Below are 24,104 nucleotides of genomic sequence, written 5' to 3'. Positions count from 1 at the left end.
TGTTGGTGAAAACACAATGGTATTTCAGTATCTGTGCTTTTACTTTGACAGAATCATATTCATTAGCACATTTAAAAAAAAAAAAGTTGTTCATCTTGAATGACACCAGTATCTTCAGCATGCTTCCCTAGCTGTCTACAGTGTAGTTTGATTAAAAGGAAGAAAGAAGAGTATATAAGACAGCACATACAGATGACAATGACAGAATGAGAAACTACGGTTAAGTCACTCCACAGGCAATCACGACAGTTCATGCACTAGAGTCTACGAGTTGGAAAGTGTTTACAAACTATGCTGGTTCTCCAGGCTGTGAGCAAAGAGTGCTCGAAAAACCTGACTGCCTTCATTCTCACCAGTCCTCCTACTGCTCCTTTTCTCACTGCCGGCCTTTTCACTCTTTGATTTTAAAGGTGCTGCCTCTGTTTTCTTATCTCTAGCAGACTTCGTTGTAACTGAAGACTGGCCACCCCGGGAAGTCTCGGACAACGACGTGTTTCTTGAGGTACTGTCTTCCTCATCGGACAACTCCGACTGCATCTTTTTGTCTTCTTCAGAGAGGCGGTCCACAAGCTTTAAGGTCTCGCCACTAATGCCCTTAAAATATTCAATGGAATGTTTACATACTTCCTGAAGCTGACTTTTCCTAACTTTAACTGTGGTGGTGGTGGAGGTGGTGGTGTTGGTGGTGGTGACACAGGTGGATCTTACCTTTACTGGCAACTTGGATGGAAGCTGTTTGGCCTTGCCTTTCTCTGGCTGCCCTTGCTTTTGTGTGGCACATGCTTTTCTGACTGAAACTAGATTTTCCCTGTGTGTGTTTTTTACTGGAATTCTGGATTTCACATCTACACATGAAGAAGTAGTAAGGGTTTTGGTTTTCTCGGATGGACTAACCTGCTTCATTTTACTTGTTTTACTGTTTGGCATATGGTTTGGTGGGAAGATATCTTTTGGTGAAGTGGCCTTTATGGGAAGTTTGGATTTTCGCCTAATCCCTATCGATTCTTTTGTCTTTTGCTGCTCTCCAAGAACTTTCTGCTTATCTCTGGCACAGTGTCCTTGTAGTACCCCTGTCTTTTTTCCTGATGAGCCTTTCACTGGATTAGCTTTCTCTGTGGTACAAGTGGGTGCAAAATGTTCTGTCAGAACTACATGACTTGTAATGTTATCTGTCTGTATAGTGGAAGAATCCAAATTGTTGTTGTTATTAAAGTTATCTTTTTGAAAATCATGTTTTTCTTGAGGCCTAATGCCCATCTGGCTACTGGCTGTATTTGAAATTACTGTAATTTCATTTTCTAATCCCTGAAAACTGGTCATCACAGCTTCTAGCTTATCTGTCACTTCTCCAGAGCCTTCTTTCTTCATGGTCATAGTAGATGCAGAAATTCCCATTTTTATAGGCGTACGTGACTTGGGGTCAACTTTAGAGGTGTTACTGTCTGCGGCTGATCTCTCCAGGGAGCCACCACTGGATGTGCCTTCCTCACACTCGCCGCTGGTCGGGCTGCTGGGGTTAGGTTCAACTGGAGGTGCCTCTACATTTCTCTCTAGATTGGTTTCTACAGTGGTGTCCCCTGACTGTGGCTGTGGGGTGGCAGTGACCATACTTTTATCCCCTTCCCCCTGGTCCCCTGACTTCCCTTCAGAAGTATGCTCACCAATCTGGAAAAATTGGAGCCTCTCTTCAACAAAATCCCTCTTGCTCATGTCAATTGCACCACTGCGAGTCATCTCAAACATTTTTCCTTCATGGAATGGGAAAGGGTTAGGCTCACTAGTTGGGGTACTTTCATCAGTTGGCGTTCTGGCTGGCGTAGTGTCAGGGGTTGTTGCTGGAGAGCGGTCTTCCACCGCCAGACCAAATGGCTTAGTTTCATCTTCCCGTGATTTACCATCAAAAACTTCATCATCCCCTCGGTTATTAGACCAAGGGTCAAAATCTAGACCTTTGGTAGCTACTGTTTTGAAAGGAGTGGCAAATTCTTCATCTACTTTGTAACTGAAATAAGTATCAGGAAACACTGATCTGTCAGGATGTCGGCCTTCCAGTGTGAAAAACTGGGCCCCCGACTTCTGATCAGTCTTATCAGGAGTCCTTTCAGATGAAGAACTTTTGGAGGATGGCTTATCTTCATCTGGTCCCACCTTTCCCTCCTCCTCAATAACTTCAAGTTTGCTTTGGCTAAAAGAGCGATCTGCTGGCTTCAGAATGCCCTCTGTGTTCCAGACATCTTTTTTGATTTCCATAGTTTGACTTGGGAGTTTCGAATCACTCTCTGTCAGACCGTCATCTTCATCTTGCAGATCATAGCCATCCAGAGAGTCAATCTCTGTGGCATCTGTGTCATGAGAAAACTCTGCCGTGGTGGCAATAGAGCACTCAGTAATGGACTGGTCATTGTTCCCATTCTGGGCAGTTTCATTCTGAGGCGAGTCAAGGCCAAGGCCAAATTCATTATCTTTTCCAGATCCGTTACTTTCCAGTTCTTTCTGGTTGGAAGCCTTTTCAGCAGAAGCTTTGGATTTTGTCACTTCCTTTTGTTCATCATCTACTTCCTTTAATTTGAAAGTATATTTTTTAACAGGGACAGGCTGATAAATAGATTCATCATCACTTGAGTCAGTGGCATCTGCCCCGGGAGGAACTGGTGAGGGTGGCTGCACTCTGATGACTGGTTCAGCCAGCTGGTATTTTTCATGCTCATCTTGCAGATTGACTTCAATCATGTCAACCTCCCTTTCGGGAAGATAATGCTTCTTATCTGACTCGATCTGGTCCGCATCCAGCGGTGGAGGAGGGGGGAATTCAATATAGGCAACTCTGTTATTTTTGGGTCTTGGGCTAGAGTCTCTGCTCACATCTTTAGGTATTTCACGCTCGACCACTGTTTCTTCCACCGTAGTGGGCTTCAGGGAGGTTGATTTGGCCTGCTCCTCCTCCTCTGATTCCTCAGAAACCTCCGGAATTGGGCTAGGTTTGCCTGGTATATAAGCTATTAGTGAGTCTGGGGTCTTAGACGTAAACTCATAACTTACTTCCTCTGAACTGGGTGTTTCTGGGGTTAAAGGGCTTTTCCCAGAGCTATCTAGAAAGGACACTTGCTCTAGAGTATCATCTTCTGGACTACCTTGGGGAGAAGGAGGCTGCTTTTGCTGTCTGGTTGTATAAAAGGTCCCTCTGGTTTCTTGGACTGTCTTACATTCCTGACTTATGATTTTTTTTACACCCCCCTGTTGTATCTCCTTTTCATATTGCTTCCCCACTTGTACAAAACTGACATAAACAGGTAAAGTTTTTATCTCTTTCCCTCCCTCTGTCTGGGCTAGTGGTGCAAGTTTTTCCAATACATCAATGGGACTGTGGTCAAATACATCACTAGATGGAGATTCCTTTCCTGGGCTAAACTCTAAAGAATCAGGAGATTTGGTGGGGGAAGTCTCAGTTTCATCAAGAGGCGGGCATAAGCCTACGTAACTCTGATGTTTGGAAACCTTGCTGATTTCTGAATAGGTAACTTTTTCATCTTCTACAGAATTAAAGTGCTGTGTCTCAACTGTCTCTTTACTCATAGTTGACTGGGACACTTTTTGTGATAGTTCATGTTTTGGAAATGTCGACTGCTCACAAAACCCATCAGGAATATTAGGAGACAGCACTCTCCTCTCATCAGCCACTCTGACTGGAATGTGTGACATTGCTGAGCTCTCGCTTCTCCTGGGAGGTTGATCGAAAGCTCCACCTGGACGTTCCCCTTCTTTAACAACATACTCCCTGTATAAAACTTTCTTGGAGGGAGATTTTACAGTCATTTCTTTAATTTCTGAGAGAGAGCCATTTGTTAACAATTTGTGTTCTCTCTCAGTCACAGACAGACATTCATTCTTTTGATCAACACTTTTACTCTCGGGGTGACCAATGTGATTCTCTCTTACATCATGAACAAGTACATGTGAAAGTTTTTCTTTCTGTGACTTATTGTTAGTGGCTCCAGAACTTTCCCATGTTCTAAAGACCTTTTTGTCCCATGGTCCCTTGGTTGCTAAATCTGAGGTTACATGACATGCCAAGTCTTTAGCCTGTTCCTCAGAAAAATAGTCAGGCATTGCTTTACTTGACATTTCAGTTCTCTGTTTTTTCACGTCATCAGAGCCAGAATCATTTACAACAATCTCGTTGCTTTGGACATGCTCATCTTTAGCTTTTAGGACCATCAAATCTTTTTGGACAGACACGCTTTCCTCTGAGAGGTCTACGGCCTTCTGCTGTTTTTCTCTAACAAACACTTGGTAGACAGGTAGCTTGCTCTCCTGTACTTTTTTAACTGGGATTCTGGATTGGCCATCTGGCTTTTTGTCTTCTTGAGATATGTCCTTACTTTTTGCATGTGTACCTTGTTCAAATTTTAATCTAATGGAACTGAGTTTAGATTGTTTGAGTTGAAATCCAGACTGGGGCCCTTCTGGTGCTTTGCTCTGTGGGACACTTCCTTTGGCCTCCACGGTGGACTTGCCATCTTCACTCTGTTCAGACACAACTCTCTTCTCCGGGCTGCTGGGCAAACTGGATGCTGTCCTCTCATCGGCCTTGGGGGAGCCTTGTCCGTCACGGCCATGCTGCCTTGCCTTAACCCACTCATCATTGGATGCTAACAGTTCTGTTAGTACTTTCTCAGGGCTGCTACTGGTAGAGCTTTGAGAAGAGCATTCTTTGCCATTTTTGGGGCGTGGCTTTTTCTCTGGGGACTGCAGTTCATCATTTAGTTTCTCAGTTTTGTCACGAAAAAACTGTGATACTTCTGTCAGCTTTTCTTCAGCCTCCTTTACAGTCCTGTCCACCCTATCTTCATATATCAACTTTTCTCTACCTCTGTCTAATCTGTCCTCAGTAAAGCGCATCCACATAGCATGTTTTGGACTACTAACATCGCCAGAATAGTGCAATACTGTCACTTTATCAAAATGCTCATCTTTAGACACTTTACCTACACCATTTTCAGACACATCTTTATAGATTTTGGAGAGTATTTCTTTTTTGGGGGCAGTGGCTACTTTTTCTCTGGACCGCTTATCAGACCCCTGTAACTCTGAGCTAGGGGTTCCTGCATGGTCTGTAACCGATTCCTCAGTATCAGAATGAGACACATCTAGCTTTTCTGACAGAAGCATTTTCTCAGCAAACCTGTAAGACTCCCCTCTTAGCTCTGACAACTCATCATCATGGTATTCTACGGAGTGTTGACTCAAAAGCTTCAATGTTTTATAGGAGTCATCGGATACGAGTTGAGCAGAACTAGGGCGGCTATCTTCTTCTTGGGACACAGGAGTGTTTACTCTGGAAGACTCCAGATAAGAAGGCAATGACTCTTCCGCAGTAAGTTCTTCTTCTTCTTGCTGACCCTGTTCCTCTGGACAAGGAAAAGCATCGTGTTTTTCTGGTAGAAAATCTTTTAGGTTAATATCTCCCCGGGATAAGTCTTTCTGATATACATACATTTCCTTTTCTGGATGCTTTTTGGTTTCTCTAATAATGACTTCAGTGGGCTCAGCTTGGTTACCTTTTTCGATGTGGACTTCTATTATACGCTCCAGTTTGGGTTTCATTTGGTTGTCCTTCTCTGCATGCTGGGCTGACGTTTCAGCAGCAGACTTGTGAACATCTGGAGACACTGACGACTTATGTTCAAATAGCCCTGCCAGTTCTTTGGAAGGATCCCGCCCGGACTGAAAAGCCTTCATGATGTCGTGGACTGACATGGTTTCTTCAATTCTTTCAGAGGCACCTTCACTGCCTGGTGGGGAATGATAAACCATTCTGGTGGTTGTGGTTATGTGAGTCTCCTCTTTCACACGCATGCCTTTGCTCAAAACCCGACTGTGGTCATCTTCTTCACTGCTGGCTTTCATTTGAAATGCCTTCACTTTTTCTTTAATACTAGAGGTGGTAGGCTTTGGTTCTAATTCCATAAATGTAGGGGAAGGTTTGGGTGACACTAGTTCCTCTGGTTGGGACTGGGGAACATCCCCAGAGGAGGGCTCATAGCTCCTGATGACATGAACTACTTCAGTTCTTGTTTCCGTAATGACAGGAGGGATGGGGACTTCATGAAAAAGTGGCTTGGGACCAGTGCTTTCAGCACTTTGTGGGGCTGAAGGTGTTTTTTCACTTCTTGTTTCAAAGCCACTGTCCGACAAGGGACTTTTATCTTGGTCATGTTGAGAAAAGTCATCTGGAGACTCTAAAATAGTATCTGTTCCAAAAAAGGAGTCAGCCATTTTACATAATTCCTTCTCAGAGGTGGAGGGCCTCATGGAGGCTGGCGGCATTTTGAGTTTGTGTTCCTGCAAAGCAATTCCTGGTTTTAAAATTCTTTTCTGTCTCTCCTCACCATCCTTCTTTGCATCCTCAAACTTATACTTTAAATTTGTCAGTGAACTACTCCCAATATCATTTGTTAGGTAATCAATAACTTTGGTCAAGTTATAATCCTTCTCAGAGGCAGCCTTTGCTTTCACTTGCACTCTTTCTGACAGAGATGGAGAATGGCTCGCAGCAGCCTGTTGTCTTGCTTCTCTTATTTCTTCAGAACTAAATTCTATCCAGTCATCTTCAGGAGAGTGTCCCTTGTCACTCTTTGGTGATTTGGGTGATCCTTTGTTATCTACACATACATCTTTTTTAAGGATTTCACTAACTTTCACTAAGTCTTCTTTGACTTTTTCAACAATTTTGAAGGGTTCTTCATCATCAATTCTCCCTTCCTTGGGGAGTTCAGGTTGGAATGGCTTCTCCTCTGGCACATCTGTCTGTAGTATTGCGGTCATCCGCATTAGGTCCTCCTTCATTTCAGCCACATCTTTTAGTATCTCCTGACTAGAAGATAAAGAAGATGGTGTAGACAGCTTAAGGGCAGAAGGTGCAAGGAACAAAGATGTCTTAACTGGAGATGCAGTCCGATTGAAATGGGGCTGGGGGCGTGTCTCCGTAGTCAATGTTTTAATGGGCGACAGCAAGGCTGCTGCTGATTTTGTAAGTGAATTAGAGTCTGGAAGTTTCTTTAATGCTGGTTCTGGCAAAACATTGACTACAGAGTAGACTGGCACTGTTATTATTGATGAAGTTACAGATGAGGTAGTTGCAGATATTGATGACCCAAGAGATGTGTAGAGTGCACTTGCGGAAGGAGTTCTTAGAGACTGAAAAGCTGATGGTGCTGCAGAAACATATGACCTGAGTGGGGAAAAGGGCATTGCTGTTGTGGTAGAAAACACTTTCTCAGCTGTGTCAGTGGCTGCATTCACCACAGAGCTTACAGAGTTTGTAGCTGTAGAAATTTTGTCCTGTAACGTGGCAGTGGCTTTGCATCCATTAATTAAAGTTGAAGATGATGGATATTTCAAAGGAGAAATAGATCCATTGACTAACGCTACCTCTGCATGTCCAGACATCTGCTTCAAGGGTGATGAGAGAGATGATGCCATCGTAACTTTAGCTGAAGAAATGACATCAACTGCTGATTTAGCTGGAGACACCACTGACTTTAAAGGTGAAGATATTAGTGGTGCCGCTGATGTAATAATTGACTTAAATGGTAAACTTGAGGAATACATATTAATGTTTGATTTGGGGGAGGCAGGGGGTGTCATAGTAATTGATGACCTCTCCAAAAGAGACCCTGCTGTAGTCACAGGAGAGCTTCGAGAGGAAAACGTAGAACTGGATGCCAACCCCTTTAAGGGCATAGCCTCCGTGACTGCCGGAGCTCTAACCAGGGTACCAGAGGCAACTTGCATATTATATGGAGACTGTGACACCACCGTTTTTATTGGCGAAGACATTGTCCGAAATGATCTAATTGGAGACGCCACGTCATTAACAGATTTAACTGAAGATGTCGTTGATGCGCCTAACGTGGATTTGATTGGAGAAGGAGTTGAAACGGACCATATTGATTTTAATGGAGAAGCGGATGGCGTATTAGAGGAAGAACTTGATAAGGAAGTGAAGCCTGACTTGGTTGGCCCGGGCACTGTATTCGGAGTTGTTGTCCAGGACTGGTAAGGTCTTGTAGAAAAGAATGGCTTGTATGAGTAAGTGGTGGGGAGGGATCTTGTTGCTCCTGCACTCCGTTCAACTGTTTCTTAAATTTTAAAATGAAATCAAACACAAAAATCAACAAAAATGGTTGAGAAACAGAGAGACCAGAGAAAAAAATTGGTCAGTAAACTTTGAAATATTACAAAAGCAAGTACAATTGTTTGCATGATTTAGAAGGGATGAGGCAAAAGGAACAATTAACTAAAAGAGGAAAAATTAATTTCTACAGACAGAACTAATTCAAAGTTAAAAAAAAAAAAACAACAACTAAAGAAATAAAAAACAGCAATGTGAAATGAAAGACGGGAAAAGCACATCGCAACCAAATAGGCCAACAATGAAAAAACAGAAAACATGAGGAAAGAATTAATGATGAGAAAAATAACCACAATGGAACACTGTTCCCTTACTTCCTATTGACTTTCTTATGTGCTGGTTTTGAAATAGCAGTAGCCGTTCCGTTTTGCCTGTATAGGTATGTTTGTTTTGTGCAACCATATGACTCTTGTTTTAATAATTTCTAATATTCCCTCTCCTAGAGCCTTTCCATGTTACAGATTGCACCTATTTAGAAGCATTTCAATGTGTCAATCTATGCATTAAATTTCTGAAACTCTTTTTTAGAAAACCAGTCAAGCCTATTTCATGCAGAATCCAAAATAACTATTAAAGAGACAGGCATCTGATGTGCAAACTGTGAAGCCACTGGATTTTAAATCTGTATCTTCCATGCACAATTCGGTTACGCTTTACACCCATAAAAAGCCAATAAGAGCAAGAAATTTTCTGAGTCAGAATTTTAAACAAAAAAACAAAAACAAAGAAAAGGAATGTTTGCATTTATCTTTTCATGCAGTATATTCCTTTTGATGAGAGGAAAAAAGAAAATGTAATATGAAATGATTTAAAAATGCATGTATACACATACGAAGGGGAAAAAAAACTAGAAAATATGGTTCATGGTTACCATAAGCAAGCAAAGCAACTGAAAACATTTTATCATGCGCAATATATCATGGCAAACAAGCCAATGAAGTAATAAAATTTGTATGCCATATTATGCACAAAATATAACCTTCAAAAATACTTTCATGAGAGTATTAAGAAAGAAGAGTACACTTTTTCCATGAGATGTGAAGCCTTGGTACCTTTTGAGATTTTAGGAAAATAAAATCCTCACATTATAAAATACATCGGTAACTAAATATATCCAAGTCTGTAGCAGTCTAAATTATGCATAAACGCACATACATTATCTCAGTTTTTTCACAATCTATTCTACTTTTAATTCTCAAAAGGTATCATGGGAAAATCTAAAGCAGTCATATTTTTAATACCCCACATTTAAGTACCTGCAGTGAAATATGGTACATAGGTATATACATATATGCTTATCAATTACAAAGGTATGGATTCTGGTGCCTTTCCAGAATATTCATGGGTAGCCCCAAACATGGGAGCAGCCATGAATCAGACCTATCACTAGGAAAGATGGAGGTAATACTAGCGTTCTTATCTCAGTGGGGCAAGAAGCACACAGATGAGGTAAGCACACTCACTAGGGACAGCAAGCACACTCTCAGTCCTCTCTACTTCTACAGTTCTAACAAACAAACCGATCTGATCACAGAGATTTGGAATGCCTGCCAAGGGCTACTGTTCAACGTCAAAGTTGTATACAGTCTCGTTCCAAAAAAGCAATGGTTCAGAACAACAGTGAACTTGAAGAGTAAATGAGAATCTGCTTCATCTTTTATGCTCCTCTTCATGCTGTGCCCGTGCCACTGCTACAATCCAGTCCTTGGATTAGCAGCTACTCCCACAAGGGTGAAGATTTTCATTCCTAGTGTACATTTAAAGTCAAATATTCAGAAAATGTTCTCTTCTAGGCTGACATATTATTCCAAAGAAAGTGGAACTATGGAAAACTCACCTATTTATTATCCTTCCTAGCCATAATTCCCAAATTATATTGTATAACTCTTTTGGGAAATGCCACATTGCAAATGAATGATGATTTGAAGGTTCTTTTCAATTGAAAGATTTGGGCTCATGTCTATGTCTTAAGAATTTACTTTTGTAACTACAAGAAACTGGTGAAGTGCCTTGTTTACTGATGAATGCTGGCTCCATCAGACTAGTATTTTGAATCATGTCTGTGGTTTTATATACTTTGCCAAGAACAACCAGCTTGCCAGTCAGTTAGTTACACATTTTATATGTTTTAATGACATACACTTTGTGATACCCTTTATGACCAAGGGAAATTCTGGATGTTAGGCAGTGAACTACACTAGAATCTTCTTGGGACACAGGGAATGGGCGTGGAAGGGCCAGAGTAAATGAGGGAAAAGTGGCCTTCGCTTGGAGTTCTAACACCAACTCAGGGGTCTTGGTATTTCCTTAGTTTCCTTTTAGTCCTTAGTTTCCTTCTTATTCCTTTCCATTTCACCACCTTTGTGTGTCTGATCATAAGAGAAAACTATTTCCTTTTATCAAAAGGATAGCAGACTGCACATATCTAAATGAAATTTTAACAAAAAAGTAGCAACACTTTCATAAGTGAGAAAAATTAAAAATTGAGCATATGCATGATCTTAAAATTCAAATATCCCTCAAAAAAACCCTAAATACCTTAAGGACCAGAATAAGATGGAAACTCACCTTCCCTGAGATGCCATGGACCTTAAGCAGCTGGTCCATCAAACCTGTCCAAAGCTTAAGAATACTGCCTGGGTCGGGGAAAGGGGTGGTGGTGACCAAAACTACCACCCAATGAGGGTCTCCAGGGCAAAATGCTATTCCAAAGAAAAACTCATATCCAGTATATTTTCACTATATTGAAAAACCAGCTAGCTACATCTACACCCTTTCCCTGCTCTCTAACACAACAGAAGTTAATTTCAGCCCCAATATTTGTGGAAGCATTTGGATCTTTCTGCTAGAGGAAAAAACTCAGAACTGAGGGAATGTTCCTGATCATGGAAGGGTTTCATTTCTTTCATACTATCCATTTTGTATCTGAATATTAGCTTTCCTAGTAGTCTGGACCTCAACCATCTAAACTAAATAGTGGAGTAGTTTCCTGCTGCCTATGTTATGTTGGTCCACAGCAACATGAATTCAGGAAAGGTAGGAAAAAACAAAATTGTGGCTCTTACTGACAAATTTCTAAACCTCCATGAACTCAAGTTAACTGTGAATCAATGCGGGGAAAGCTAGGGATGGTTGACCAATGAGAAAATGTTTTTGTATAAATTCTCTTCAAAATGAAGCTCTCTGAGGTTAAAGTGGCAACACTCTACCATTAATCAAATACATACTTACTCCCTGTGCTCTCAGTTCCCTGGGAAGAAGGGGTTATCTAGAAGGCTATGGTGACTACCATATATAATAATTACAAGGAAGAAGGAAGAGGAGGCAGAGAGAATGAATATGACTGCATCTATACCTTGCTTGCAAGCCATTTAACAAGGAACTGGAACCATCACTGAGACAAGAGGGTTTAACCAGTCTGAAGACCAGCCTTAGAACTGATATTTAATAGAGGACAGAGGGAGGGAGATGAGAGGAGGGAAGAGATAAGAAATCAGTGAAAAAGTCCTACCTCAAGAAAGTAAGAAAATATAATTCTCGCAAAATGGGAAGGAAAGAATTGGGACCAGTATACAACAATCTATCTATATTAAGAAAAATGAGATAACAACCAAAGTAACTTTGCCATTCTTTCTGTCATCCCAAAAATACAGGATTAAACATTTTCTCTTTTGAGCATAGATATAAAGTAACACTGCTATTCATCTCCTACCACAGTTAATAGTCGTCAAAGTAAAATAAATAGATGTCTCTAATTTTAAAAATAGTAAATGGTTAAAAAAAACCTCTTCTGAAGCTATGAACTAGGGGTGTTGGTACCTTGTATCTTCAATTATGTACAGAGTATTAGATTTCATGATAAGGTTTTCCTGCAGGCAATTTTTCTTAGTTATTGGTTTTCAAATGACATCAAAATTTAGTTTGTATAGAAAAAATGTCTCTTCTTATAAAAATTCACATAGATTAGTAAATATGTTAGAAAACTCACTCATTCCAGGCTCAGTCAAGTAGCTGTAGCGCTTACGTAAAGCTAAAGATGCAAAACTCTGTCGTCGATCTGCTTTCTCCGTCTGAAAAAGAAAAGAAAAAAGAGAGACTCTGTTTCCAACTTCCCTGTGACATTTTCTCAATTTTGAAACATTTTGTAGCATGGCATGTTGATATGTTTATCCTTAATTTTCTTCTTATGCATTTTCCTCTTGAACAATGTTAATTTCGTACTGGGATTTTAACACCCCATCCCGGTATCTCAACCCAGTAGCCATGATTTAGCAAATATAAGAGCACCAACACAGCAGACTACAGGGAACTACAAATAAAAGACGAGCATTACAGAGGCTGAGCAGTAAGTGTTCCCCAATTCATTCATATTGAAAGCACATACATCACAAAGTACACTCACTATGTGAGTACATTCAAGGAAAAAAGGCACACAAAGTTGATTATTCCAATTACTACTGTGGTTTCTGTATGTTAATAGGCATAAAGTATAGATGAGATTAAAAACAGGTGAATGGTTTTTATTAGCAATAATGTTACTGAGTCCTGAGGCTGCTGACTCTATGATTGATGTGTGGGTTTTAAAAATCCATTTATCATTTAATTTATAGAAACATTAGGAGGTAACTTATGAAAATTTCTCTTACAATTTAATTGAACAACTCTACTCTTTGAAAAGGACCAAGATAAATTTCTTTAGTTAGAACAGCAAATGTCTATCAAAAACCAGTGACGAAATATTTCATATTACAAAAAACACAAGCTGATTTGGTATAGTAAAACTTCATCTATTAATCATGATCTTGATTTAAAACTTGTAATAGTGTGCAGTAGGACTATAGATGGTAAAATATACATATGAGAGTTTTAAAAAATTTATACATGGCAATCTGTCCCAATCTGTCACATTTTAAAATGTTTAAATAGCTTTAGTTTTTATTTTATGATCATAAATTGGATTATAATGCTGTGGAATATATTAAAATAGTCTTTGCATACCTGGAGGAAGAGTGAACTCCTTTTTAAAAAAAGTACATTCTTTACCTCACTTAAGACCTATACAAAAATAATTTATACATTGCCCACACTTCAGCCCTCTGCAACTTCCTTTATACATACTTAACATCTATTCTACCTCCAATAGAATAAAAGCAGAAGTATTCATATTACCTCATCATCTTGATCTGACTCTGTCTCCTTTTGGTCCCAAGATGCATTGCAGAGACAAGGAATATTATAATGGACAGCAGGGAAAAGAATATCAGGATATGAAAAGGACTGAGTAGGGAGCACAAAATGCAAGCTGGTTTAGAAAGCAAAGCAAATCAAAAGAAGCCAACAAAAAATATCAAGAACTGTACATCCATGGCAAATTAATGTGTGACAGTATTTGAAAGCATAAAAAAAAAATCTATGAACTACCAGCAGAAGCGATCAACAGAGGACTCCATCATACACACTATAAAAATTTGACACCACAGTAACAAGACTCAATCTACACAAGGAGACTAATAAAACTTGAGTTTCAAGAGCTTTAATTGTGTTATAAAGCATTCCTTAAGTGCATACCAAGGGCCCAATTCTTCAAGACCAGGGAAAGTAAAAATGAACCAGTATTAAAAGATACCTTTTTATGTGCTGGCAGAGTAATATTTAAGTTGCAAACAGCTGTTTGAGGCAGTCCTTTTGTTGTCTTTGGTTCTTTCAGAAAAGATAGACGACCACAGGGCTCTTGGCTGGTGTCTCTAATCTAGAATAATTTTGGTAGGTGACAGTTACAGACTTTTCTGAGGATTCCTGTCTATATAAGATGAAACATGTTTGTTTCATGAAGCCCTTTTAGATGCAGGAAAGGTAAAGGGAAAAGATGGTAACAATTACATGTCAACCAGACTGGTCCCATTTGAACTTGGCATGACTTAGGTGCCTAGTTCCTAGCCTAAGCATTAGGATTGTCTGCTTGTCTTATCTTAATAGTTCATGAATTTTCTTCCTAACATTTTTTCAGATCTTTAGTTTTTGCAACACATAACAATAACAGCAAATAACAGTAATAAAACAACTGTCCTATCTTGTTGTCTGAAGAATGTCTCTGGGCTTCCATTTCTCCTTAGAAATGGAAACAAAACTTGAATACTGAATCTAGATTTCATTCTTTATTTGATCACTGAACTTTAGCTAGACATTTAAAAATTTTAAATCTACAATAAAATCATCTACATTTTATTGTAGATTGTTTTTACTAATTATAAAACTTCACTGGCTGGAAAGTTATACTCTGGTAAAAATAGAACAAAATCTGATCTGTTCTTATGAGTTTACATTGGTGGGGTATTTCACACTAAATAAATCATTAAGCTTTTTTTTTTCTCCCTTTTATTTATTTGTTTTGGTCCCAGGGGTTGAACCCAAAGGTGCTTAACCACTGAGTGACATCCCCAGCCCTTTTTATTTTGAGATGGGGCCTCACTAAATTGTTGAGATTGGCTTTGAACTTGCAATCCTCCTGCCTCAGCCTCCTGAGCCACTGAGCTATATTATAGGCCTGTGCCACCATGCCTGGCTGCCTTTTCTTTTTATTAGCTAAGTTTTTTTTTTTTTTCTTTAATGGAGTCTGTTAAAGATGATTTACCTTGATGGAAAATGGCAGTCTATTTTCTTTGAAAGCATAAAAGTTAAATACAAGTTGCTGTCCTCCTTTGGTCAGTGGAGCCAGATTTCCATAACAATCAACATAAATAGGTTTTCCTTCCAGAACCTTTTGAAAAAGTAAAAGAAATATAAAATATAACATTAATTTGAGTTAGGAAAATTTGATATTTTAAGTCATGTAACATTAATTAAAACTCTTACATGTGGGCTGGGGATGCTGCTCATTGGTAGACCGCTTGACTAGCTTGTGTAAGGCTCTGAATTTAATCCCCAGCATCACACAAATACACACAAAAAACGTGTCTATCACATTTGTCTCTTTATCAGGAAATATGTTGTTATTTGCCATAAAAATAATTCTGTGGGCTTACAATTCAACAATTGCTATCATTAACATGTACAAAACACAATTATGTATTTAACTTCTGCCAATTTTAAACATGCTTGACAAAGTTATGTTAGGTCACTTACTGATCTAGTTTGAATTTTTTGACTCTTGAATACTTATGTGTTTGAAAAAGGAAAATCATGGTAATGTGTATAGACAGTGACCATTAAAAAAAGAAAATTCAAGTAGCCACAGGAAAATGGAGACCATAACTTAGATTCATTAGTACTATATTCTAATTAATTGATAACCCATAGACTCTTAAAATAATTTGAGAGTGAATCTTTGGCAAAATTTTAAAATACAAAGAATGTACTTGAGATTTATAGTGCTATTATAACCTCAAAATAAAAGCCTGTATCTGGAAAATTTAATTAAATGAACTTTTTATTGTAAATAAGGTACCTCAATGTCTTTGCTTCTTGCAACTTCCTCAAAATTCTCTTGCTGCTCTAAAGTTTTGTCCACTTTGTCATCTGTCATGCAGAAGCATCGTAGGGAGGATTCTACAGGATCATTCATTTTGGCAAAAACAACAAACTTGGCCATATATGGAACACATATTAATTCTCTGTATAACTGTGTGGCTAACCCAACAGTTTCTAAAACTTGATGGCAGTCTGCAAGCCAAAATCTAAGAAAAACAAAAACAGAATTATGAAAATGAAGTGATTTAAAAGCTACATCTTTAAAAAAAATGCAAAACCCACACAATTTGAAAACTCAGGTGCTAGGAATGCAATTCAGTGGCAGAGCACATACTTAGCATGTGCAAGTCTTTGGGTTTGTTCTATAGCACCAAAATAAATAAAAACAAAGTAAATATATAAAGGAAATAAACCAAACTATTAACAACTTGTTTATTTAAATAGCAAAGGTTTTTACTGTCCTTTTCAAATGCAAAAGCTTTGTTTATTACTCATAATAACTGTGCTAAGTAAACATTAAGGATTTTCTCCCCCATTAAAACAAAACAAAACAGAACAAAACACATAGTTTTGAAAGCAACATGTTTGTTTCCCAAAAGGATATAGAACCAATTTTTTAATGCTTATTAGAATCTTTCCATACCTGGCTGAAACATTGGTTGTAAAAGAGACACAGTCCTTTATAAACGTCAAAGGAGTGGTTCCTGTGATGTCTTCCCACTGAGCAGGCGAGGTGCCCCCTGAGAAGAGCAGCAGAGATGGTGACTTTACTATCGGAGATGCAGCTTGTAAACTTCTCATCATCCTCCTGTTCTTCCTGTTACAGCAACTGGCATGATTTTGACACTTTCAATTCAGTGGTGTGTACTAAATGTAGATTTTCCTTCTCTTCTCCTTTTACACTTTTACCAGCTCATTATTATCTCCTTAAATGTTGACATATATTTTGTAATGAGGGTCTTTCTATGTTGCCCAGGCTGGTCTTGAACTCCTGCGCTCAAGTGATCTTCCCACCTCAGTCTCCTCACAAGTAGCTGTGATTCCAGGGATGTGCCACGGTGACCAGCTCCCATATTGTTAATTAAAAAAAAAAAAAAATTTTTTTTCTGTTTGTCTGGATAGCAATGGATGGTTTAAACTTGGGAAATCCACAATTTATAGTGTATTTTATAAGTGCAATGATGTGTAATTTCAGATAGATAATATATGCTTAAAAACAAAACTGTTAAGAACTATCAAGAAAGTTAAGAACCAGCTCATTTTGTACCTGGCTGAACCATTTACTTTTCCAGGGTAAATGGAAAAAATCTGTCATTAAAGTTACTCCTCAAAACCCAAAACCAAACATACTGTTAATGATCTTAGACTTGCACTTGAAGTTAAAAATCAGACTGAGATAATCAAAGGATGAATTGAGGACTGGGATTCTAGGTACTTGTCACAAAATGTGTTCTCTTAAGCCTTGTATTTATTTTATTGGATAGCACTGGTGAATGGAGTAGGTGAGAATAATTATGTACTCAACACTTCCCTACTGGTAGTGCTCTGTGGAATCTGTATTTCCCAAAAGTCTATCCAATTTCCTGGTAGCCTAAAGGGTGTTGCTAGTTCTACTTCCTCTGTTTGGGTTACTGAGAAATTACGTAGATGCTCCAATAGAATCAAGAATACCTCAGTGATCCAACAAGGGCTCTATTTCTAATGTTAACTTAATAGCAGAGAATACCCCTAAATTTTAAATGATTCATGAGACCAGCATCTTAAATTATTCCAGCAATAAGAGAGATGAGGTGATAGACAAGGGAAAAAAAGATACTGGCATGGATATTTCAAAGGTTTTATGTCTTTGTACAGACTTATTGCAAATCAATAGAAAGTATAGCAGCGACTAAGCCAAACCTGTAATGCTACAGAGAAGGCGCAGATTGGGTGTTGTGTCCCCCTTGTATCCATTAGATACACCTTCTCCTGAGGGCGGGGGCACTGGAATGGTCATTGTGATTGGTTTATGGAATTTCCTTCTTCTTGGTTCCACAGTGACAATTGGGCTAAATGTTGCTTTGTTTCCAAGGATCTTTTTCACAATTTCCTCTGGAACGGGCTGGGCCTAGACATAAAGGACCTTAAATGAAAATTCACTTTTTTTTTTTTCCATCAAGGTTACTTTTGAAGTGAGAAAGAAAAAACCAATCTGACAACAACAAACACAATATCTTTTTTTTTTTTTTTAAATCCTTTCTTGCTATTTCAAGGCATGAACTGACAAAAGAACCAAACACAGCGGCAGGAACTAGCCAGCCTGTTTCCTCAGTAGAATGCAGACAATACTGGCTTACATAAAAAGGAGAGACCCAAATCAGAGCACAGAAGCTTGTTAGTCTACTTCAAATTCCAGGACAACAAATATTTAGCTCCATATACTTTAAACCTATGCAGGACATTCCATAAAAACCTCACAAAGTCAACTTGTACTCACTTAAAAACCGAGGCTTTCAGAGGTCAGAAACAAAACAGCATTCAAAGTTTCAAAGATCTGAATGCTAGTCTACTAAGCCTACCTCATTTCTTTCGGATTCTTTGCTAATTTGGCAAAATAATTCAATACAGGAAACAGGTGAAGGAAACTTCATATGACTGAAATATAAGGTGGTCCCGGACTCCAAGTATTTACTAAAGGCATTCCCAGGACTTAAGAATACAACAAACTCCCTTGGGCAGGAGAGTCAGCCTCATAAGAAGAGCATGAACTTGCAGTTAAACTATTAATTACTATTTTATCAACACAAATTAAGTTCTTTTCAGTTCATTTTCCTTATTCAATGAGGAAAAAGGGGACTAGTTAAGGTCTAACCTAACTGAAATGAATAAATATAAGAAAGATCATTCTTGCCAAGATTTCCAGTCAGCTTTCCAAACCAAGACAAGTTCCAAATGGGTTGGAGGAAACCCAACATTTATGATTTACTTAAACCCCAAACTAAAGCTTGCAAGTTTCACTGTAACTGATTTTTATGATGTGGCATATTATAAACCAAGTTTTTGTATGTTGTTTCACATTCTCAGACCCAAGAAAAAATCATTTTTCATCAGAAACTGAGACTTTTGAACAGAAAAACTCTAAAAATATATAACCTTATTTAACCAGTTACTAAGCTAACTTTACACTTAAAGATTTTCATCTGAAATAGGTTAATGATTCCCAAAATGGCCTAATTGGCAGTATCGTTAAGGATGAGTTATGATGACCATTTTCAGAGCAAAATACTTTCACATGCTCTCTACATGTGCTGGGGAAAACAGTGCTTATAAAGAAACAGTATTTTGTGAACAGTACCTGGAGGCCCACACGAATTCTTTTTGTTAAAGCACCCTCTGGGAAAGATGCTTGGACAAGGGGTACTGTAGTGCTACTCAGAATTCCACCTTCAGGACCAATCTGGTTGCTTTCCTGCTTAATCCGTGAAACAACTGCAAAGTACTGGGGAAAATCCTTAGTGATGATCCTGCAGATGCGCTTTTTCCCTAATTCTTCTGGGCTGTCAAGTTCTGAGAAGAGAATAAATGAAAAAACCATGAGAATAAATGTAACTACAGAATACCTTGAGAGAAACTGTCAGATAATTTTTATTTTATTTTTTAAACACTAAAAATCGTACATGCCAGTGGGGTACCATATAATATTTCAATTCATATGTACATTGTGATATGTCTAAGACAGGTTAAATATACCTATCTCCTCCAACATTTATCATTTCTTTATGGTAAAAGCTTTAAAAATGTTTCTTCTAGCTTTTCAAAATGTATAGTACACTTCTGTTATTCACAGTCACCCTACTGTGTAATAGCAAACCAGAACTTTTGTTTTTTAATGAATTTATTTATTTTGGTACTGGGGATTGAACCCATGGGTGCTGTACCACTGAGATACATCCCTAGCCTTTTAAAAAATCTTTTATTTTTTGAGATAGAGTCTTGTTAAGTTGCTGAGACTGGCCTCAAACTTGTGATCCTCCTGCCTTGGCCTCCTGAGTTGCTGACACAGGAACTTCTTATTCTTCTCTGTTAACACAGTGTCCATTGATCAACCTTTTCTCAACCCTCCCCTAATCTTCCCCACCTGTAGTCACTACCATGCTATTTTCAACTTGTATGATATCAACCTTTTGAGATGCCACATAAGAGTGAGATAATGTGGTACTAGCTTATTTCACAACTTTGATGGCTAAATTGCTTTCTATTCAGTAGTAGAAACATTTTTTTTATGATAGAGAACTATAGTGACCATAATATCAAGCTTTACAAAAATATTTTAAAGGTATTGATATATGGTATTTGCAGAAAAATATTTTTCTATTGAGAAGGAACAAACATCTTTGAAAACTGGTAATAACCACATGCAGGTAAATTTCTACTCTTGAAGAGATCGCTCATTTTGTGATTATTTACAACAGGTGCCAGAAGTAGGAATCAGTCACAAAAAAAGTAAGGCCTTACATGAAAGTGAATAAGAACTTATGTATGTCTGAAAAACTCTGGAACTTCATTTGAAACTCTTTTTCAAATGTTTTTAAATTATCCAAATGATTAGTATCATCAACATCAATTTCTGTCTGCCACTGATGGGCATCGAGATCCATCCATCCACAAGTGGACACCTTTCTTTCTATTCATTTCCAAACCTGCCTCTTCCCCTGTAGGTCCAACTCTGGAAAGGGACAAACCATTTGCCCAGTCCTTCCATCTAAAACTTTTACTCACTTTTCTTTACACTTTGCATCTAATGGTCAAAGTCCAATTTTTAATATTTTGGAAATGGCTCATTCTCCTGCCCCACACGTTTTATTGTTCAGGACCTTATTTCAGCTTGTGTACACTACTCAAGCGACCTCCTAACCATCATCTCTTTTCTACTCTTTCCCCAGACTCTAGCCCATCTCCCAAAGTACAGCCATATTTTATACAGAATTCTGGTAGGTTTAGCTATAATGAATGATACTTAAACTTGAAATCAGAAAGCAAAAAATGGCTTATTTAAAAAATGTTGTTCTAAGTCCTAGTCTGTTCCACTGGGAACTGTTTGGCTCAGCAGACAGCTAGAATCCTAGGGAAAAGAGACCCTCACCAGCATCAATGGAAGGCTGCAGGGTTGAAAGGCTTGCTCAGTGTGCTTGGATAGGAGTTCATCATTAACAGCTATCATTGGCTTCTCTAAAGTTTCCTAAGGTTTACATAGCTGAATTTGTTACTTTTTAACAAAATAAAGGGAAAAACTCCCAAACCTCAGGTGATGGGGGGACTGATTTTGGTTTTGGTGTTTACTACTTCATATAATATTCTCTTCATATCTCTGATACATGCAGCACACATTCTATTGTCCCTTAACTGTTATATTTCTGCCTCCTTTATCAGATACTTTTGGCTGAGATCATGGCTAACTGCAAACTAAATTTTCTAGAAAGGCAAAAGACATGATTGGATCAATGATGTCTTCTCATTTTACAGATCAAACTCTGAACTTCAAGATAGATAAAATTAATTGTCAACTAGGAAAAAAATATAGTTTAACCCAGATAAAAAAATGGAACTGAAAGTTTGCTTTGTTTCCTATAGTATCTCCTTTTCCTCTGCAAACCTAAACACTGGAGAGATCTTAGTGAAGGAAAATAGAAGATTTAGACCAAATTATGTGCTATGCATGCATGAATATATTACAATGAATCCCATCACGTATATTATGCCAATTTTTAAAATTACCAAAAAAACGTACAAAAAGTTTAGTATAGAAAAACAGGAAGGAATCAGAGTTTGCTCAGGAGAATATTCTAGGTGCGTTTTCACCTATGCAATAATTGATAGGAAAGAGTCTTCCACATAAAGCAAATATCTTTCCCACTCCATTATTTGGCTTATGCAAGAGAGTGTATTCCCAGAATTCATACTTTCTGAGAAAGTTTTGATAATCTGTTTAAATTGCTGGGCAGCATATCATCAGCTTAAGCAAGTATTTTTTTCCTTAAGGCACCAAAATGTCATTATGCTTCCTTCAAAATGACTCTGGAATCCTTACAGTGCAAGCAGTTTAAGAAGACTGCGTGAAACTGCATCTTTCAAACAGGACAAAATTCCTAATTCTGCATATACTAAGCTGTGCATCCTGAGAATGTGAAATTTGCTCCGGACCAGTCTGGAACCACTGGGGAAGTGAAGCATCCTTTGGGTGGACTGGCAGTATTGTGCACTTCTTGGCTGTGTGTGTGTTGTGGATATGGGTGCATATATTTGTGAAGAGTTAAGACAGAAATAGCTATATTGCTTCTAGAAACTATAATAGCAATGCACTTGGAAGGACTACCAGTTTGGATAATGAAAGCAGCCTGGCCACATCTCACACTGTGTCACCATTGACATTAAGATATTAAAGACCCCCAAGTCTAAAGTGAGCACATACATTTCAGATGCTATGGGTGAGTGGTCAATGGAGCAGGTAATTTCTAACCATATAAAACAGAGAAGTCCCAGGAAAATCTCCACACTTCACTTCTGACATCTTTTAGGATTTGCAGGGGATTGTGCCCACTCTATTTTAAAGCTTTTTAAAAGTCTTCTGTAACCATTAAAACACACATGGTAGTGGACCTCCAATGTATACATTAACAGGCATTTGGAAGATAAGCCTTGATTTAAAAGTACATCCAATGTGGAAGTTTATGGCAGTAAAGTAGGCAAGTGGGAACAATAAGGGCCCCCATGCACTTTTCCTGAAATAGGATCGTACATATGGCCTTTTTTAATACTCATATTTCCTGGCCTCAGACTGATGAAATGGAGAACAATATCTTCTCTGGTTCCTTTAAACCAGGTTATATTCTGTTTGTGTGCTTAAAATATTGTAACTTTTCCCCTGAGAATAAACGTAAGTCTAGAAGTGTAAACAATATTAAAAAAGAATTACTTCAGTATTGGTTTATAAAAAGAGGCATAATTCCTTTAAGACTTACAGTTAAAGATGAGGCTAATAGATTCTAGGAAAGTGCATAATTTAGAAAATTAAATGATGTAGAGAGTAAATAAGTATGAGGAGGCAAGAGGTGAAGGTGAAAACCAGTTAGTAAAGTCACTACAGAATTTTCACCTGAAAGTCTGTGACATGATGTTACTGATCAGCAACAGGATAGAAATTAATTATGATATATTCATATCGTGGAATACTGTGCAGTATTAAACAGAATGAGGTAAGAGGGTCTAATTAAGGTTTTAATATGCAAATTAAAAATTGCCAAAAATATGATCTCATGAAATTGACTAATTACATCTTTACATGGTTCATGTAAAAAGGTAGGGGAAATGGAGAAGGAAGAGAAAAATTGTGAATTATAAAGAATATATACTCATGAATTATTATATGTTTAACACAAATATTAAAGATGTATAAACATAATAAATAACTAAATACAGTATAAACATTTTACTTTTTCTGGTTTTTTTTTGCTTTAACAAAAAGGAAACTGGTCAGTGGCCAGGCATGGTGGCAACACTTACCTATAAATCCCAGCAACTCAGAAGCTGAGGCGGGAGGAGTGTAAGTTCGAAGCCAGCCTTGGCAACTTAATAAGGCCCCATCTCAAAAAAAGTGGGGAAGGGGGTGAACTGATTATGTAGTTCAGTGATAGAACTTCCTGGGTTCAGTCCTGGGGATGGGGGAGGGAAAGGAAACTGAAATATGGTGACCTAAATGACCTTAGCTGAAAGTTTGAAAACAGATAACTAAAGACACAGCTGGCTGGAGAAGGCTTCAGTTGGGAATGAAGGACAGGTTCTCAACACTCAGCTACTGTGACACCCTGACTTGTGGTCATGATACCCAACATCATGGGCACATTCCCTTAAGGCTTTTGATTCTAAGGAAGTTATCAGTATGTATTATAAATTAGGGTTTATATTCATAAAATGCAAAGAAAACACACTACATTACATGCTCTTTGATGCTGAGGACTCTGTCTCTGGTAGGTGCTCAGCTGGTATCCAGTGAAGAAAGAAATCAACTGGGAATTAGTAAGATTCAGTGTAATTCCTTAAGTTGTACTCTGCAATATATGTCATAGCAGAAACTGGTTGGTGTTTCATAGTTTTTACAAAAGACTGTGCATGAAAAAGTGGATCTAATCTTTCTACTTTTCAGTCTACAGTGAAGTTTATTATGTCTCTGTGTTTACAATTCAAATTAATGAATGTTCTCAATGAATTAAAAATTAATGAGAATATAAATTCCTCTGAAAATTTTGTGTTGCAAACATAAAAAGTATTTCAGAGAAGTCATATTTTCAGACAAATAGCAATGAAGTCTGATAATCTAAAAGTGAACAATGCCTGTATTCTTTCTAGGATTGAATTTTTTTGTATTGAGATATTTAAATAGTCTGTTACTTAGGTCAGAGAAGCAGAA

General features: G+C 38.1%; 1 protein-coding gene across 36 annotated transcripts in view; it reads right to left on the bottom strand.

Annotated features, from left to right (window-relative positions):
• The window catches only part of Ank3 (ankyrin 3), a 639,364-nt gene that overhangs the window by 36,405 nt on the left and 578,855 nt on the right, over positions 1 to 24,104 (bottom strand). For 22 of the 36 annotated variants that reach the window (XM_058577999.1, XM_058578003.1, XM_058577998.1 and 19 more), the window contains 9 exons: positions 18,996 to 19,207; positions 17,561 to 17,768; positions 16,305 to 16,401; positions 15,639 to 15,867; positions 14,826 to 14,951; positions 13,821 to 13,943; positions 13,364 to 13,390; positions 12,183 to 12,264; positions 354 to 8,141 (listed from right to left, as the gene is read on the bottom strand). In XM_058577999.1, coding sequence (XP_058433982.1) covers positions 354 to 8,141; positions 12,183 to 12,264; positions 13,364 to 13,390; positions 13,821 to 13,943; positions 14,826 to 14,951; positions 15,639 to 15,867; positions 16,305 to 16,401; positions 17,561 to 17,768; positions 18,996 to 19,207 — 8,892 coding nt within the window. The remainder of the gene's footprint in view (positions 1 to 353; positions 8,142 to 12,182; positions 12,265 to 13,363; positions 13,391 to 13,820; positions 13,944 to 14,825; positions 14,952 to 15,638; positions 15,868 to 16,304; positions 16,402 to 17,560; positions 17,769 to 18,995; positions 19,208 to 24,104) is intronic. The other 14 variants (XM_058578025.1, XM_046419947.2, XM_046419944.2 and 11 more) reach the window with 5 other exon arrangements.

This window comes from Marmota monax, unplaced genomic scaffold (genome assembly GCF_021218885.2).
Source record: "Marmota monax isolate L192 unplaced genomic scaffold, Marmota_monax_Labrador192_F-V1.1 WCK01_AAM20220418_F8-fsc00019, whole genome shotgun sequence".
Lineage (NCBI taxonomy): Eukaryota > Metazoa > Chordata > Mammalia > Rodentia > Sciuridae > Marmota > Marmota monax.
The sequence above is the reverse complement of the archived record's forward strand: the minus strand, read 5'-3'. Positions and strand labels throughout refer to the sequence as shown.